The 18886-nt window shown below is 41.1% G+C and overlaps 1 protein-coding gene across 5 annotated transcripts in view; it reads left to right on the top strand.

The window, feature by feature from the left end:
• The window catches only part of TBC1D16 (TBC1 domain family member 16), a 241513-nt gene that overhangs the window by 165528 nt on the left and 57099 nt on the right, over nt 1-18886 (top strand). For all 5 annotated transcript variants that reach the window (XM_073608200.1, XM_073608201.1, XM_073608204.1 and 2 more), the window contains exons 9-10: nt 11888-12074; nt 16761-16940. In XM_073608200.1, the coding sequence (XP_073464301.1) occupies nt 11888-12074; nt 16761-16940 (367 nt within the window). The remainder of the gene's footprint in view (nt 1-11887; nt 12075-16760; nt 16941-18886) is intronic.

Here is an 18886-nt window from a genome sequence, read left to right as displayed (position 1 = left end):
AGAGGCATTAGCCGGGAGGCCCCCCAGGAGGCGGGAACGTTTTTTATTTTTTTCAGGTCGACGGGCAGCGTGATTGATGATGGATTTACATCGAGGGACACTATTTTTTTTTTTTTTTTTAATTAAAGGAATGGTCAAAAACTACCTCTTGTGTTTATTACTTTTTTGGTGAATGGGTAGGGGTACTATGTACCTGATACTCATTCACATGGGGGGGGAATCTCGGGGGCCCCCCCACCCCCATTGACATGGGGGGGCGGGATCTCAGGGCCCCCCCACCCAGAAACACCCACCCCCATATGTTGAGGGCATGTGGCCTGGTGATATGGTTCAGGGGGGCGCTCCCTCGCCCCTCCCCCCTTTTCTGGCCTGCCAGGCTGCATGCCCGGATAAGGGTCTGGTATGGATTTTGGGGGGTAACCTTTTTTTTTTTTTTTTTTTTTTTTTTTTTTTTTTTTTTTACGTTTTTCTATTGCTGGGCAATACCGGCATTCTTTTCTTTATATTTGTCTGTCAGTGTATATTTTTCTTCACACAGAATTAGAATCTGTCGATCGTTTTTCAACTGATCCAAATTCTAATTGTTCTGAAAAGTTGGAATTTGTTAGAAAACCAATAAAGACATTTTAACGGATTTCAACTAAATTCGTTACTATTTCATTCGGAGGTTCGAAAACATCCGAATCTTCAAATTACCAAAAATTTGTCTGAATGTGTATTCGGGCCGAAGCGAATTGCACATGTCTAATAAGGAATGTAAACATCCCCTGTGACAGCAATAGGCATGTGGCATGTACTCTTCAGGAAGAGATCCCTCCTCTGCTCTTAAAAGCATTTGATCACACCAAGATCAGTGTGATCGAAATGCTTTTGATTTAAAAAAATTATGCTGTTTACATCCGGGTAAAAGGGAAGTGAGGTCAGGTCATCGCTTCTAGGTTACTATATCACAGAGCCGAACAAAGCCAGTCCGGTCTTTGTTTGGCACTGTGATTAGCCGATGTAAGCGCCAGCTGGTCGATCGGCTCTCCCAGAGGGACAGGAGATCCCGGTAAAGCCACGGAGGGCGGTGGGAGAGAGAAGGGGGGCATCCGCTCCTGCTGAGTGCACAGTGCACATCCAGCTGGCTTGCTAGCCAATCCCTGCTGTGCTGGATGTGGACACTGCTGCAGGTCCTATTGAGACAGACTTAACATGTTATCAATAGCATTATGCGGGACAAAGCCCCTGTATGGCGGGATAGTGGGACAGAGGTGTCAATGTGGGAAAGACCCGCCCAATCCGGGACTGTTGGGAGGTATGAATTCTATTTGCTACCATTCAGGACATGAGGTAACTACTGTACATAATGAAATATTTTTTAAACTTGTCAAGTGTCTGGTCAGCAAGTGGTTATATTCTTTTTTAGTTAGTGTATAGCTCAGGGTATTGCTTAAACATTGTCTAAAACCAATTCCCCCCCCCGTGCAACAACAACAAAAAATATTCTGACACTGTACTTACATGTTCAAGGTTTGACATGTTGGGTATTTATTTACTCGTTGCAACCTTGGCTTTTATATTTGACCAAAATAGGTAGCTTATTGCGTTTTTGTGCCCTCTACAATTGAACTTTTAATGTGTTTTTTTTTTTTTTTTTTTTTTTTTTTACTGAATTTTTTTGCTTCCTAGACCTTTGTGGTAATATTGTGTGACTATTGGGTTTTATGTGATCTTCAGGCCTTAAATTATTTTTTTAAACGTGTGCAAAAAAGCACAAAAATGGCTCTGGCTGTGAAAGTGTTAAAGGAGGCGTTTACCTTCGGGAACATATTACGTGTTTGTTAGTTATTAAGACTAACAAGATTTGTTAGTTAATAAAAACTGTCTCCTAACTTTTTTTAGCTGCCTCCTAGATTCAAAACAAATTTGTCAAGCCCTGCTTTAAACTCCCTTTACCTAGTTTGTGTAGCTCCTAAATCTATCCAACAAAGTCGGCTGATTAAAAGGATATCACACAAGCACAATATGAGTGCTTATTTACTGTCTTGATGCTTCATTGCGATGCATGCAGCAAAAAAATTGGTTTGTTTAAATTCTTAGCATGAGTTTAACCTTAACAGTTTGAAAACAATTAATGTTTTTTAACAAAAGAACATACATTATGCAACCAAAATTAGTGTGTGCCGTAAATTGCCTCTAGCATTGCTCCTGTTTCGTCTTGCTGGAGGCTGCCATTTTGCTGAAGCTGGGCCAAGGCACTCCTTTATCTCAAAAATGATGTCACTTTCTGTAATTAAAATGTGTGCATTTCCAGCTTTGAATGTATGTCTTGGCTCAGTTAGAGAGGAAGGCCAACAGAAGCTTTACAATGCTGAAGTTCACAGGCTGCCACTGCCAGAGAAAGGAGTAAATATCAGGAAAATAAGATGAGACATTATTCTTGAAAGTTTAACTCTTTTGTTTCCCCTTGGCAGCAGAGTTTGTCCTTTCCTATCGGCATTGTGCCTCCTGGCACAGTGCTGAGAATAGAGCGCAACGGAGCATGTGCAGAGCAGAATGAGCCAGTGTATTAGTGGATTGTAAACAGTATAGGCACTTATTTTTGATGTTTTACGAAGCTATATCTGCAAAAGGGGGGGAGCCTGAAGTGATCTAGCAGGACTTCTTTTTCTGACCAAAGTTTTACTTTAATCACTAAAGGACTGCCCACGTACATATGCTGCGGAAGGGTGCCCTTTAAAGCGGAGTTCCAGCCACAGTCATTTTTTTTTAAAGTCAGCAGCTACAAACACTGTAGCTGCTGACTTTTAATAAGGACAATTACCTGTCCAGGGAGCCCGCGATATCACCCCCCCAGGCCAATCCATCCATCGGATCAGGTGCAAGCGCCGCCATTCTAACTAAGGGAAAAACCGGCAGTGGAGCCTTGCGGCTTCACTGTTGTTTCCTACTGCGCATGCGCAGTGGCCAGCTTGTCTTCTGGGACACACACAGGTCTCAGAAGACAGCGGGGGGGGGGGTTGCCGCACAAGAGAACATGACATCCTCTGCCGCGGCCTGGGTGGAACGGAAGTATACTTAGTACTTCCAAAAAGGTGCTTTAGAAAAAGTTTAAGATATCCAAAAACAAGGGGTGGAGGTTGGTCTTTAGTTTAAGACCACCTCTCAAAAGTGAGTGGAACTCCGCTTTAAGTGCAAAATCACGTACCTGTACGTGATTCCTCGGATCGGCTCTGGGGCGCACGCATGCGCTGCCGGAGCTGCGCTCTCACTGTGATTGGACTCATGGGGTCTGGTTGCTGCGACGGGTCGCGCCGATCTTTCGTAGAAGAGGCAGAACTGCGGTCTGCCTATGGTAAACAAGGGAGACCGTTGTTCTGCCAGAGAGGGAGAGAGAGAGATCTTCCTGCTAATCAGGAACACAGCTGTCTCTCTTCCTCCAGTCAGTCCATCCCCCGCACAGTTAGAAATCACTCCCTAGGAGCACACTTAACCCTTTGATCGCCCCTGATGTTTAACCCCTTCCCTGCCAGTGTCATTTATACAGTGACAGTGCATTTTTTTAGCACTGATCACTGTATTGGTGTCACTGGTCCCCAAAAAGCGTCACTTAGTTTCAGGTTTGTCCGCTGCAATGTCACAGTCCTGCTAAAAATCACTGATTGCCGCCATTACTAGTAAAAACAATAAAAAAATAAAAAGTCCATAAATATATCCCGTAGTTTGTAGACGCTATAACTTTTGCGCAAACCAATCAGTATACGCTTTTTGGGATTTTTTTTTTTTTTTTTTTTACCAAACATATGTAGCAGATTACAAATTGGCCTAAATTGATGAAGAAATTAGATTTTTTTACATTTTTTTTTATTGGATATCTTTTATAGCAGAAAATAAAAAGGGTGATCAAATACCACCAAAAGAAAGTTCTATTTGTGGGAAAAAAATTACAAATTTTACTTGGGTACAGCATCGCACGACCAAGCAACACAGTGCCGTATCACAAAAAAATGGCCTGGTCAAGAAAGGGGTAAAACCTTAGTGTTTAAAGTAGAACTATACACAAAACTTTTTTTTTTTCTTTCTGGATAGAGCAAGGGAGGGTTATAATCCCTGTCAGATTTTTTTTTTAGCATCTGTGTCCCATTGCAGAGATTTCCCTTAACTTCTTATCCCATTGCCAAACAGAAAGTGAGAGCAACTCCCTGCAAATTAAGGAAATTACTTGGGGTTCCCCAGGTCACCAGAACCAGTGTCCCCATTGGAAGATTTCCCTTCTATTATTTTTCTGGGGACAACCCAAAATTTGGGATATTATTTAACTTTCACTTTCAATGATAATGTTAAACAGAACAATTGGGGGTGAAACTCCTTAACTGAAAAAAAAAGTTTTGCCTTTAGTTGTGCTTTAAAATAGGATCAAGGTCTTTTTTTATTTTTTTTATTTGAATTTTGATGTACATACAACAGAGACCACTGCTTGCATGGAGAACAATAATTCCTCTCTGCATCATGCTGGAAGGGGACAGGCTTTTCGACTAAGGCTTCTTTTTAAAGAAAATGAACTGTAAAGCCTTGTACACACGCTTAGATTTTCAGACGACTGAACGTCCGTTTTTTGTGGCATGCTAGTCTCATGTCGAAAGTGAAGAGGTTACTCACAATGCGAAAATTTTCGTACGACAGAATACAACGTCATAAGTGACGTAACGTGTTGAATAGTTATGTATGTATTCTTTTGTTTTCTGAGCATGCGTAGTCTTGCTCTTATGATTTTTTTTTTTCATACGAAAACCATACTAATGAAATGAAAATCGGACGTTGAATTCACATCCGACAAAAATTTTATAGTCTGCACATCCAGCTTTTGTCTGACGAAAAAGCGAAATCGGCTGTCGAAAGCACCGTACTAACGACGGCTCGTCGTACAAATTTTTTTATCTGATTTTCGTATCGTGTGTATGGTCCTTTAGACTCTGAACATATTTTGTTTTGCACCTGGAATACAATTTATCAGATTTTAACTGAAAATTCAGTTGGGATTTAAGTGAAAGTATAAAGGGTTTCTTACATATTTAGTTTTTTTACTTTTAGGATGGAAACAAAAAATAAAATAGAAGTAGACCACATTTGTCTTTTGAGCCAACAAGTGGAGCTTTAGGCTTCTTCTTACTATATTTAAAGGCTTTATTTACTCCTTCTATTGACAAAAGGCTGTTGATTGGATGGATAGAAAGTTTTAGTCAGACTAACAGAACCTCAAAGCAGACAGCCAATGTTTTACATATTTCTTTAGGTAGCCCATAGTGCTCTGGGAATACTTTATGTATTACTTGTATATTTGTGAAAAAAATAAATTGTATAGCAAAATGATTTAATAGAACCGTTTAAAAATGTGAAAACTTTATTGATTGAAGTAAAATTGACACAAAACCCTAATAGTTTCCCTTAACAGTTGTTAAAATGTTACTAAACCCACAACAGTAAACTCAGTGTGTATATGCAATTAAACATGATTGTTGTACTCACTGTGGAACCTAAGGGGTTAATCCTCTGCATTGTGTAAAAAGGCTGTTTGATCCTGTCTCCTCTGATCCTCCTCTTCTTCCACAGTCCCCAAACCATCTCTCGATGGTACAGAGCCTAGAGAGCAAGCTGCACATGCTCAGTTTGGTGTGCATTGCTAGAGATTTTTTTTTCTTGGGAGAGTGCGTGTGATCAGCACAGGGCCAGACAGAGGGTCAGGGGTCCTGCATTCTCATAGGACATTCGGGGGAGAATGAAAATTCCTCCTACAAGCTTTAACTAGATACTGATGGAAGTCACAAGACTGCTATATACTGCTGATGAGAAAAGGTATTTAGCCGTTTATATTTACTAAAACTATTGCATTTTCAGGTTTTGTGTTCTGTGGGAGACCAGATATAGTGACTGCAGGGTCCTGGGTTTAGTAACGCTTTAGGATATCAGCCACATAGGAAATGCATTGTTTTTATGAGGTTGACCAACATGTACATGTTGGCCAACTTCATAAAAACAATGCATTTCTTATGTGGCATTGTGAGAGGGAGCAGTAAAATAGAACTCTTTTGTATCATCACAGAGCAAAAAGTAGAGCCTGCATAAATAATATACACACACACACACACATATATATATATATATATATAATGTGTGTGTGTGTATATATATATATATATATAAATGCATGCTGGTAGGTTAATTGGCACATGTCTGAATAGCCCTAGTATGTGTATGTATGAATGTGAGTTAGGGACCTTAGATTGTAAGCTCCTTGAGGGCAGGGACTGATGTGCATGTACAATATATATGGAAGTGCTGCATAAATTGTCAGCGCTATATAAGTACCTGTAATAAAATAAATAACTGTGTGTGTGTGTATATGTAATTTTATATATATATATATATATATATATATATATATATATATATATATATATATACACATACATATACACAGTTGTGATCATAAGTTTACTGTCATGAGAGGGTTTACCCGTTGGTGGCGCTATCGGTCTCTTGGATCGCAGTACCAGTGTCCATCAGCAGGTGTCTTTCAACACCTAGGACCTGCAGTAAGAGGTCTCTCCTGCTGGTGGCACTGTTGCATCCTTGGGCCGTAGTACCGGTGTCAACCAGCGGGTGCACTCTGGCAGTGTGGAGCAAACAGCACACACTGCACTCAGCTGTGACATGAGGTCAATTACCACAGCCTTATAAATACCCGGCAAGCCCTCATAGGCTTGCCTTGGTATCTCTCTCCCTGTATTCTGACCTTGCTGCCTGTTATTTTGACCTTGAGCCTGCATCTGCCTTGTCCTGACCTGATCTGATCCAATCCCTATCCTGAGGCCTTCCTAGTCCTGTCCCTTCTGTTCCTGGTTACCTTGGAGCCCTGCCCTGAACCCCATCCATCCATCCTCTCCCTGTCCTGTTCAGTTTCCCGTCCTTACCCTTCTGCTGACTTCCCTGTGTATGGCCTTGGCTTGGCTTTGTTTACGATTACGGTATCTCCATTTACTTGTATATATTGTTGTTTGTAGTGGGTTGTTGTGTTGGTTTTGCACTGTTTATATATATATATATATATATTGTTGTTTGTAGTGGGTTGTTGTGTTGGTTTTACACCGTTTATATTCCTTTTACTTATCACTTGTTAATAAACACCATTATTTCACTTACACGTGTTTCTGGTCTCCTCTGTGCAGTCCACACAGTCTGGTGAATTAGATACCCTGACATTTACATACCCTGGCACATTTATGATTTCTTGGCCATTTTTCAGAGAATATAAATGATAACACAAAAACTTTTTTTTCACTTATGGTTGGTGTTTGGCTGAAGCCATTTATTATCACTCAACTATGTTTACTCTTTTTAAATCATACACAACAGAAACTACCCAAATGACCCTGATCAAAAGTTTACATACCCCAGTTCTTAATACAGTGCTTTGCCCCCTTTAACATCAATCACAGCTTGAAGTCTTTTGTGGTATTTGTGGATGAGGCTCTTTATCTTCTCAGACAGATGGTAAAGCTGCTCATTCCTCTTGGCAAAAAAGCCTCCAGTTCCTGTAAATTCTTGGGCTGTCTTGCATGAACTGCACGTTTGAGATCTCCCAAGAGTGGCTCACTGATATTGAGGTCAGGAGACTGAGATGGCCACTCCAGAACCTTCACTTTATTCTGCTGTAGCCAATGATAGGTCGACTTGGCCTTGTGTTTTTGGATCATTGTCATGTTGAAATGTCCAAGTACATCTCATGCGCGTAGCTTCTTGGCTGACAAATGTTCCTCCAGTATTTTTTGATAACATGCTGCATTCATCTTACCATCAATTTTGACCAAATTTCCTGTGCCTTTGTAGCTCACACATCCTCAAAACATCAGTGACCCATCTCCGTGTTTCACTGTAGGAATGGTGTACCTTTCATCATAGGCCTTGTTGACGCCTCTCCAAATGTAGTGTTTATGGGTGTGGCCAAAAAGCTCAATTTTGGTCTCATCACTCCAAATGACTTTGTGCCAGAAGGTTTGAGGCTTGTCTCTGTGCTGTTTGGTTTGTTGTAAGCGGGATACTTTGTGGCATTTGCGTAGTAATGGCTTTCTTCTGGCGACTCGACCATGCAGCCCATCTTTCTTCAAGTGCCTCCTTATTGTGCATCTTGAAACAGCCAAACCACATGTTTTCAGAGAGTCCTGTATTTCACCTGAAGTTATTTGTGGGTTTTTCTTTGCATCCCGAAACAATTTTCCTGGCAGTTGTGGCTGAAATTTTAGTTGGTCTACCTGACCGTGGTTTGGTTTCAACCGAACCCCTTATTTTCCACTTCTTGATTAGAGTTTGAACACTGCTGATTGGCATTCTCAATTCCTTCAATATCTTTTTATATCCCTTTCCTGTTTTATACAGTTCAACTACCTTTTCTCGCAGATTCTATGACAGTTCTTTTGCTTTCCCCATGACTCAGAATCCAGAAACGTCAGTGCAGCATTGGATGAAAGATGCAAGGGTCTGTCAGGAGTCCAGAAACTCACTGACCTTTTATACACACATACTAATTACAAGCAAACAGATCACAGGTGAGGATGGTTACCTTTTAAAAGCCATTCAAACCCCTTTGTGTCAACTTGTGTGCATGTTATCAGGCCAAAATCACCAGGGTATGTAAAATTTTGATCAGGGTCATTTGGGTAGTTTCTATTGTCATTATGATTTATAAAGAGTAAATACAGTTGATTGATAATAAATGGCTTCAACCAAACACTAACCACGAGTAAAAGAAAAGTTTTTGTGTTATCATTCATAGTCTCTGAAAAATGGCCAAGAAATCATAAATTCTGCCAGGGTATGTAAACTTATGAGCACAACTGTATATATACTGAGATATATATATATATATATATATATATATATATATATATATACACACATTGATCATTTAATTTTACTACAGCTGCCTTGTTCATGGTATCTAAAATAATATTTAAAAAGGCTATATATTGCCATTAAAACAAACACTTTAATGTGATTAATTCAAATACTGTAAGGTCCTGATTTCATTGTAATGCATTACCCTTGTATGACTTTAAATGTCTCTTTTGTCCCTCTCACTGCAATTTATTTTTCTTGTAATCAGCCTTTTAGGTTGAGGAGATGCTGACTGTAGAGACTTTTAAAAAGGATATGAGTATGAATACGCAGTGGAAGGACACATATCCCTAATAAGCACTGTTGTATTTTGAGGGTATTTTGTCTGGCAAGCTTGAAGAAGCCTATAAAAACATTACATGAAAACTGGTTGTAACATTTCTTACTGTGTTACTTTGTCCATTTTTTAATGCCGTCCTGTATTATTATTTATTTTTTTTTTTTCTTTATAATTCTGTATGAAAACATTTTGCTGCATACACAAACATGCTCATTGAGCAACACAGTACCTGCAAGTATAACTCATGGCAAATTATATTCATATGAACCCCCATTTGCTTTAAAGAAAAATCAGCCCTGGCTGGCTGCAATTCTTAACTTTAATTTAGAGCTGGCCCATGCAGTACAAATGCAGCATGCTTTTGACATGAGTATGAGATGCTTCTGAGATCATTCATAATAATTGACAGATGTATTTGACCTGCACTTGGCCTCATCTTGATCTGTATTTGACTTGCTTGAAGCTGCTGTTGCACTTCTATAGACTTGAAGAAGCAGTTCTGCAGTAAACATAAGCCTGTCAACATAGACCCTTATACGGATTTATTTTTTGTGACTTGGAATTTAGCTTTTTAAAAGATATTGTTGTGCTGGTTGCCTTCCAAATTTTTACTCTAAAGCCGGGTTCACACTGATACGACACGACAGTCATACTACTTTGAATCCGACTTTGCCCTGCGACTTGAAGTCCCACATGCAAAATAGAAAGTGGGGTGAGTGGCGCTACCCTTTAAAAAAGGTGAATGGTAAATGTATGCCCTGCCTCCAAATAGAGGAGGGGGCACCTGTCCTATTGGGGCTGGGTGAGTATGTATGCGACCATCAATAGTGGATAAAACAAAACCGTGCTTATACAAATAAAGCTAACGTGAAAAATAAAAATAAATTTTGTAAGTAGTTAAAAAAGACTTATCATGAACATAGCTAAGCACATAATGTAGACCCACGTTCTATTTTGCAATGTAATGTGTAATGTGTTTTATTTGTGACACTTTTTTTTTTTTTTTTTAGGTGAATGAGTAGGGGTACAATGTACCCCATACCTATTCACATAGGGTGGGGGGCCGGGGCGGCCTTGTTAAAGGGGGCTTCCAGATTCCAATAAGCTTCCCGCCCGCAGACCCTGGCAACCAACGGCCCTTGTCCTCATCAACATGGGGACAAGGTGCTTTGGCGTGGGGGGACGCAAGGCTCCCCCTGCCCCAAAGCACCCAGCCCCCGATGTTGAGGACATGCGGCCTGGTACGGTTCAGGAGGGGGAGCGCTCGCTCGTCCCCACCCCCTTTCCTGACCTGTCGGGCTGTGTGCTCGGATAAGGGTCTGGCATGGATTTTGGGGGGAACCCCACGCTGTTCTTTTGGCATGGGGGTTCCCCCCTAAAGTTCATACCAGACCGAAGGGCCTGGTATGGTCTTGGAAGGGAGAACCCATGCTGTTTTTTTTTAAATTTGGCGTAGAGTTCCCCTTCAGGATCATCAGCGCACAAGTTGCATGCCAAAGTCGGATCAGTCAAGACAGCGACCCGACTTTGATCCGACTTCAGTGATATTCAATGGGCTGAATAAGGATCAAAGTCGACCAAAGTAGTGCAGGGCGCATTTTCAAAGTCGGACCAACTTGTGTCGGACCAATAAGACGGCTCCCCTAGGGAAACATTGATTTTCATACGTCTTGCGACATGAGCTCCCAATGTCGGAGCGCTTGTCGTACAAGTGTGAACCTGGCCTAAATGGAATAATGATTTAAGCCCCGCATCTTAGCTTTACCACTCTGTGACTTTTATACATGGATAGATTAGCTTGTATAAGTGTTTGTTGTTCCTTACAATAATGTTTTCTGAATGACAGTTGAACCATTATATTTAGCCATCCATAAGCTACCCTTACTAGTGTGGCAGTGGTAACATACTACCATTAACTAGAATAAGAAGTAAGCAGGATACTTCTAGAATACACTTAAACTTTCATCATTAGAAGAACCAGGAACAGTGTCTACATCCCCTCTCCTTTTCCTTACAGATATTCACTCATTTTGAATGGTCTGTTGATACACAAGGAACATAATAAAAAAGGAGAACTATACTTTTCCTAACAGCCCCTCTCACCCTTCCCATGTTACCTGTTCCCCTTTGTTCTTACCTGGGATCAGCAGGTGGCCCATTACTGAAGCCATGGGTTAAAAAGCACTCCTGCCAGTTTGTGAACCAGCTGGATTGTGTTATATGGCTCATGTGTGTCATATTCTCCATGGATCTTAAGGGAAGCTTTTTCCATGCAGGTTTACAAGTAGATGACTTTTCCATTAGGAGCTATAGAGACTAAACCATGCCTGGGTAGTACCGTGTTGCCTCATCAGCTTGGCATAGAACTGGGCTGCTGCCTGGCCAAGTGCAAGCTATGACTTCTGCACTGGATTCTCTGTTGATCTTGTCATTTGAGGGCTTGATTCGTTTTAGTTGAAACCTGACATAAGCACACTGGCGACACGGTGACAGTTATCATCAAAGGCATGCCTTGAATGTAACGGTTTTGGGAAACAGTTGAATCGGTGGGTTTAGTTCCACTTTAAGCAAAGCAAGAGCATTTGTAACTTATGGCTATGCGTGTGTTCTAAAGAGTGTATTTAAATCCTACTTCCTGTGCATGCTCAGTGCTCCTGTCATTCTTTTCCTCAGGAGGATTCTTTTGAATTATGCCGTGTACTGCCCTGGAGTCGGTTATTCGCAAGGAATGTCAGATCTTGTGGCACCACTGTTGGCAGAGATCCTAGATGAGTCTGACACCTTTTGGTGTTTTGTCGGCCTTATGCAAAACACCATTTTTATCAGCTCGCCTTGTGACGAGGACATGGAAAAGCAGTTAGTAAGTGTGCCTGTGCTCTAATGGGAATGCTATGTTTCTATAGCATTTAATGTTTTTTTTTTAAATGTCCTAGTAACTTTTTGGTATTTTGGTATAGACATATTGGAGTTGATTTACTAAAACTGGTCGAGTTGTGCAGAGGAACCAATCAGGTTCCAAGTTTTTTTGTCAAAGCATAATTGAACAAGCTAAAGTTAGAAGCTGATTGGCTACCATGCACAGCTGCACCAAATTTTGTTCTCCCCAGTTTTAGTAAATCAACCCCATTGTCTTATACAGTACTGAAACATGTTGATTCTGCACATATAGTATATTGTATATAAGTATTGTAAATATATAGTAGAAGGAATAAAAACGGTGGTTATTGCCCACGAACACCACGTCACTAAGGTTATGTTTAGACATCACACTGCCCTAGAGACACTTGAATTATGACACCATTTACTGCAAGTGCTACACCATGGGTCATTCAATTATATTGTAAAAATAATGCTAAAATGTGATATTTGCGGCAGCATGGGGAGTTTTGTTAACAGCCATCTTTTTAACTGTACAGATAAACCAACAAGAAAAAGTTGGAGTGGTTGATCTACAGTGAATTTTTTTAACTTCCCTGCACACTCTTCCTCCTATGGCTGGGTACACATTTGCCAAAAGCGGTCAGTTCGGCAGGAACCAGCTGACTTTCGTCCTGTTTGTACAGCTCCTTGTCCGACAGAAGCCGGTCTCATGACCTGTTTCTGTTGATCAACCATGCTCACAGCCATTGGCTGATCAGTGTGTTCTGCTGGGGGGGAGGGGGCAGTCCCCTTGTCAGGAAACCATAGCTTAGCGGGTGAGATCACTGCACTAACATTGGATATGTTAGTGCGGCGATCTGTACAGTTTTTTTTGTTCAGCCCGCTGGGTTGAACGGAAAAAACTTAGTGTGTGCCCACTGAAAAGTTCATTTGCTCAGTTTAGTCCCGGTGGGAAATGATAAGCAGCACATTTTACATTTGTAGATTTTGATGCTCTGCTTGCTGCAGCATTCCTAACCATGTTGCTACATGAGTGCCTTTTGGTAAATTTAGTCTTACCACAGCACTCTGGAAACCATGAACAAGACTACTAAATATGTAATGTTTTCATGAGAAAAATTACACAATTCTCCTCTAGAGTATTTATATGGTAGAATGACTGCTTTCCAGGTGGCTACTGTGTGCAGGATTAATCGGATCAATGTCTATCAGTATGAACAGGGTCACCAATGCTTTTCCTATTGGCAGCATATGATAATTTCTTTCATTTCATTGTAAGGCTGCATTCACACCTGAGCGTTAAGTTTTAAGGCTGTAAGTTGCACAATTTTACCACGTTTTTTGCTGTGTTTTTGCAGCGATTTTGTACAGGTCAAAAGGTCATCGGTGTAAAAAGCAGAAACACGCCTGTAATCTTCCTAAAAAGAAGCTCATGTACTTTTTTGAGCTTCAGGCGTTTTGCTTCAGGTGACAAAACACTCAGATGTGAACAGGTCCTATTGAAATGAATGGGATTTTGCTTGTTGGGCACTTTGCGGACGTTTTACAAGCTGAAAACGCTCAGGTGTGAATGCAGCCTAAAGTGGAAAAAAAACATCCTTGTTAATTGCCAGTTGAAATGTAGAATGTAACATATTTATGTGGTTAAGCAGTGGAGAACTGCACTCACCGGCCACTTTATTAGGTACACCTGTTCAATTGATTGGTAACACAAATTGCTAATCAGCCAATCACATGGCAGCAACTTAGTACATTTAGACATCTACACATGGTGAAGACGAATTGCTGAAGTTCAAACCGATCATCAGAATGGGGAAGAAAAGAGATTTAGGTGACTTTGAACGTGGCATGGTTGTTGGTGCCAGACGGCCTGGTCTGAGTATTTCAAAAACTGCTGATCTACTGGGATTTTCACACACAACCATCTCTCGGGTTTACAGAAAATGGTCCGAAAAAGTGAAAATATTCAGTGAGCGACAGGTGTGTGTGGACGAAAATGTCTTGTTGATGTCAGAGGAGAATGGACAGACTGGTTCAAGATGATAGAAAGGCAACCGTAACTCAAATAACCACTCATTACAACCAAGGTTTGCAGAATACCATCTCTGATCATTAAACACATCGAACCTTGACGCAGATGGACTACAGCAGCAGAAGACCACACCGAGTTCCACTCCTGTCATTGAAGAACGGGAAACGGGCTACAATTCGCACAGGCTCACCAAAATTAGACAAAAGAAAATTGGAAAACATTGCCTGGTCTGATGAGTCTTAATTTCAGCTGCAACATTCAGATGGTAGGGTCAGAATTTGGTGTAAACAACATGAAAGCATGGATCCATCCTGTCTTGTTCAGGTTATGGTGGTAGTGTAATGGTGTGGGGGAATATCTTCTTGGCACATTTGGGCCCCTTAGTACCAATTGAGCATTGTTTAAATGCCACAGCCTACCTAAGTATTGTTGCTGATCATGTCCATCCCTTTATGACTACAGTGTACCCATCTTCTGATGGCTACTTCCAGCAGAATAATGCACCATGTCAGAAAGCTGAAATCATCTCAAACTGGTTTCTTGAACATGACAATGAGTTCACGGTACGCCAATGGTCTCCATAGTCACCAGATCTCAATCCAATAGAGCACCTTTGGGATGTGGTGGAACGAGAGATTTGCATTATGGATGTGCAGCCAACAAAACCGCAGCAACTGCATGATGCCAATATGGACCAAAATCTCTGAGGAATGTTTCCAACACCTTGTTGAATCTATGCCACAAAGAATGAAGGCAGTTCTGAAGGCAAAAGGGGGTCCAACTGGGTACTAGCAAGGTGTACCTAATAAAGTGGCCGGTGAGTGTATATGCTTTCAATATGCACTTTTGTATACTTCTGTGTGAATGCATGTATAGTCATTGCCAAAAATATTGGCACCCCTGCATTTTTGTCAGATAATGCACCACTTCGCCCAGAAAAGTGTTGCAACCACAAATGTTTAGGCATTCTCACGTTTCTTTTGTTTGTACTGGTATGACACAAAAGTGGGGAAACAAAAAGCCAAATCTGACACATTCTGCGCAAAACTCCAAAAATGGACTGCTGACACAGAAACATAAAAAAGCCAGATTGGAGTTTGCCAAAATTTACCCGAGGAAGCCAAAATCCTTTAGGGAGAATGTGCTGTGGACAGACGAAACAAAATGACAGCTTTTTGGTAAAGACCATCGTTCTACTGTTTTCTCAAAAAGAAATGAGGCCTTTAAAGAAAAGAATACAGTCCCTACAGTCAAACATGGTGGAGGTTCACTGATGTTTTGGGGTCGCTTTGCTGCTTCAGGTACTGGTTGTCTTGATCATGTGCATGGCATTATGAAATCTGAAGACTACTACAGAATTCTAGGGTGAAATGTAGGGCCCAGTGTCAGAAAGTTGGATCTTCGTCAGAGGTCATGGGTCTTACAGTAGGACAATGACCAAAAACACATGTCAAAAAGCTCCCGGAAATGGTTTAAGACAAAGCGCTGGAGAGTACTGAACTAGCAGCAATGAGTACAGATCTAAATCCCATAGAGTACGTGTGGAGATATCGCAAAACAGCAATTGGGAAAGGGAACCCTTCCAATTAGAGAGAGACCTGGAGCAGTTGTTGAAAGGAGAGTGGTCCAAAATTCCATTAGAGAGGTGTAAGGAACTTGTGGATGGTTACAAGAAGCGATTGATTTCAGTTATTTTTTCCAAGGGGTGTGCTACCATATATTAAATTGGGTGTGCCAATAGTTTTGTCCAGTACATTTTTTGTAGTTTTGCATGGAATGTGTCAGATTGGGCTTTTTTTCTCCACTTTTTTGTGTCATACCAATACAAACAAAAGAAATAAACATGAGAATGCCTAAACATTTGTATTTGCAACAGTTTTCTGCGCGAAAATAGGGGTGCCAATATTTTTGACCATGACTTTAAGTATTAAAATAATTGATCCAAGTTTAGTGGTGTAGCTGCATCGACCAAGGAAGGAGTGCAGAGCTGCGCATTGCCCAGGGGTGAGCAGTACAGGCTAGTATGGGTTTTCCTATGTCTGGAACGTTTTTTAATCCTCTGGAGAAAACGGTTAAAATATTATCAGTACCACCACAAAAAAAGGACCTACCAACCTCCTTACCTACCCGAAGTCCATGGTGACTTTCATACCAGAAACTCAATCTTCACCACTAAAGGGACTACAACAGATTCAAAAATATAACCAAAAGACGCATTCAATAGTCAGAGAAATGTTCAACATTCATAATATCTTTAATAATAATAAAAAAAAGAAAAAAAGCATTCTTGGTGGGGCTGTCCCGTATCCAGGAATTGTGGCAAAAATGTTCATGCTATTATTACATACCTCCCTGGAGTTCTCGCCTACACAGTACTGGTTGCATCATTCCACTGTTTTGGGGGGGCTCTTATCACAAGTCTCTTCTAATGCACATGATCAATACTGCTCGTTCGCATGTCCCTGTTTACTGGAGACAACAAAGTTTCCCTTCCTTACTGCTGAAGAATGACACCATAGTGGTCTTTTCTAATTTAGCCCAATTAAAACACAATGTAGTGTATGTGTACATTTTTAATTTGGTTTACATTATTGCTACTGTAGATTTTGTAAGAATACTTTATACTACTTTCAGATGTATCTTCGTGAGTTACTGCGTCTTGTTTACGCTCGTTTTTATCAACACTTGCTGTCTCTTGGAGAAGATGGTCTCCAGATGCTGTTCTGTCACCGTTGGATGCTTCTTTGCTTCAAAAGAGAATTTCCAGACTCTGAGGCCCTCAGGATGTGGGAAGCATGCTGGGCTCATTATCAGGTACCATTAATTAATTGCTTGTTAAATTTGAACTTTTATTTTCATGTCTGTCTTTAGCTGGATTGTTGTTGGCTATTTTGTTTTGGTATAGTTTGACCAGACTTTCTTTGCCAATTTGAACAGGCGTAGGACAGCCTTGCATTTGGTTGTGCCTGGAACAACTGCAATTACTTAAAGTGGTTGTAAACTTTTGTGTGTTATTTTTTTAAAATAACAAACATGTCATACTTGCCTCCACTATGCAGCGCGTTTTGCACAGAGTGGCCCCGACCGTCCTCTTCTGGGGTTCCTCGGCGGCTCTCGTAGCTCCTTCTCTCATCAGATGACCCCCTAGGAGAAGGGATCTCCCGGGGTGATACCTTGCGGGTGCACTCCCGAGTCCAGCATTTGCGTCCATAGACATGCCGTACTGGGCCCTGGCGCCCGCGTCATTGGATTTGATTTACAGCAGCGGGAGCCAATGGCTGCGCTGCTATCAATCTATCCAATCAAGAGCCAGGACCCCGTGCAGAGAGGGAGAGCGTGTCACCGCCGAGGAAAAATACGAGGCTCAGGTAAGTAAAAAGGGGGGGCTAGGGGGCCGGTTACTGTCAGAAGTTTTTTCATCTTAATGCATAGGATGCATTAAGGTCTTAAAAAACACGAGGGTTTACAACCCCTTTAAATATTGAACAATAGAACTATAGTCATTATCATTGGATTTTGATAAGTGGCCAGAGAATGCTGTAAGGAGTTAGAAATACAATCCTCTTCAGCCCTGGTGAGGATCTCTTTTAGTGTCCTTTTCACACTGAGTAAAGCGCCTGAAAACTGCCTCCCATGCCGCCCGAATATGAAAGCCTGAGTGCTTTCACACTGGGGCAGTGTGCTTGCAGGACGTTAGAAAAAGGCCTGCAAGCAGCGTTTTTGGGGCGGTTTGGGAGCGCTGTATACAGAGCTTCCAAAACGCCCCTGCCCATTGCAATGAATGGGCAGCTTTTCCAAAGCACCTGAACAGCAATATTAGCGTTTTTAACCCCTTTTTTGGCCGAAAAGTGCAGCTTAAACAGCAGTAAAGCACCGCTAAAAGGAGCAACGATTTACCGCTAACGCACATGCAGCCCCAGTGTAAAAGGGGTCTTAAGTAGGCCTTAGTTGTCAGCTTATCTAGGTCCTTATGAGAAGTAGACTGTTCAGCTTGGTGAATCTAGTGTTAAAGGATTTCTCCTTGTCTGCCATAGTGTATCTAAACCCTAAAGTGTATCTAAACCCTAACCATCTACTTCCCTTTTTTGGCCCCCCCCCCTTTGGTCTTTTAATTATACCTTTGAAACCAATTGCAAATTAATTACTGTTGATCATGCCAGAAATCCAGTTCTGTCATCTGCGCTCTGCAGTGTTATCAGGAAGTGTGTTAAAGTATATGTATGACGATATATTGTTTGCTACATCTAGATACAGGCATCAATATCATGCCACCTATTCTACATACTCTCGAGGAGTGAGCATTTTGATCTCCCTTAGTTTTTCATGCAAACAGTGTATTAAAGACCCTGTTGGTCGTTATGTAATGCTTTTATGTACCTTGAATGATAAAATGTTTTTTTTGGTAAATGTCTATATTCCTTCTCCATATAAGGATGAGGTACTGAAAAAAGTTTTTGAAAAAATGGCACAATGGTGGGATTTACCAACTTTAATAATGGGGGATTTCAATAACGTATTAAATGAAGAGGTAGATAGACAGAGTAATATAAAGACTAAGGGGAGAAGAGCTATAACAAGGAGGGCCAGCCAGATACAGGAGATGTGTTTCATAGATGTGTGGAGATTCAGACATCCAGCAAGCAGAGAATACTCACGTTGTTCAAATACCTATGGGTCACTATCAAGAATAGACCTAGCCTTGGGAAATGGGAGTTTGCTCCCGTGGCTAACGTCAATTCAGTGCGAACCAAGGGGACTTT

This window comes from Aquarana catesbeiana, linkage group LG12, assembly GCF_042186555.1.
Source record: "Aquarana catesbeiana isolate 2022-GZ linkage group LG12, ASM4218655v1, whole genome shotgun sequence".
NCBI lineage: Eukaryota > Metazoa > Chordata > Amphibia > Anura > Ranidae > Aquarana > Aquarana catesbeiana.
This window is presented reverse-complemented; position numbering and strand designations above follow the sequence as displayed.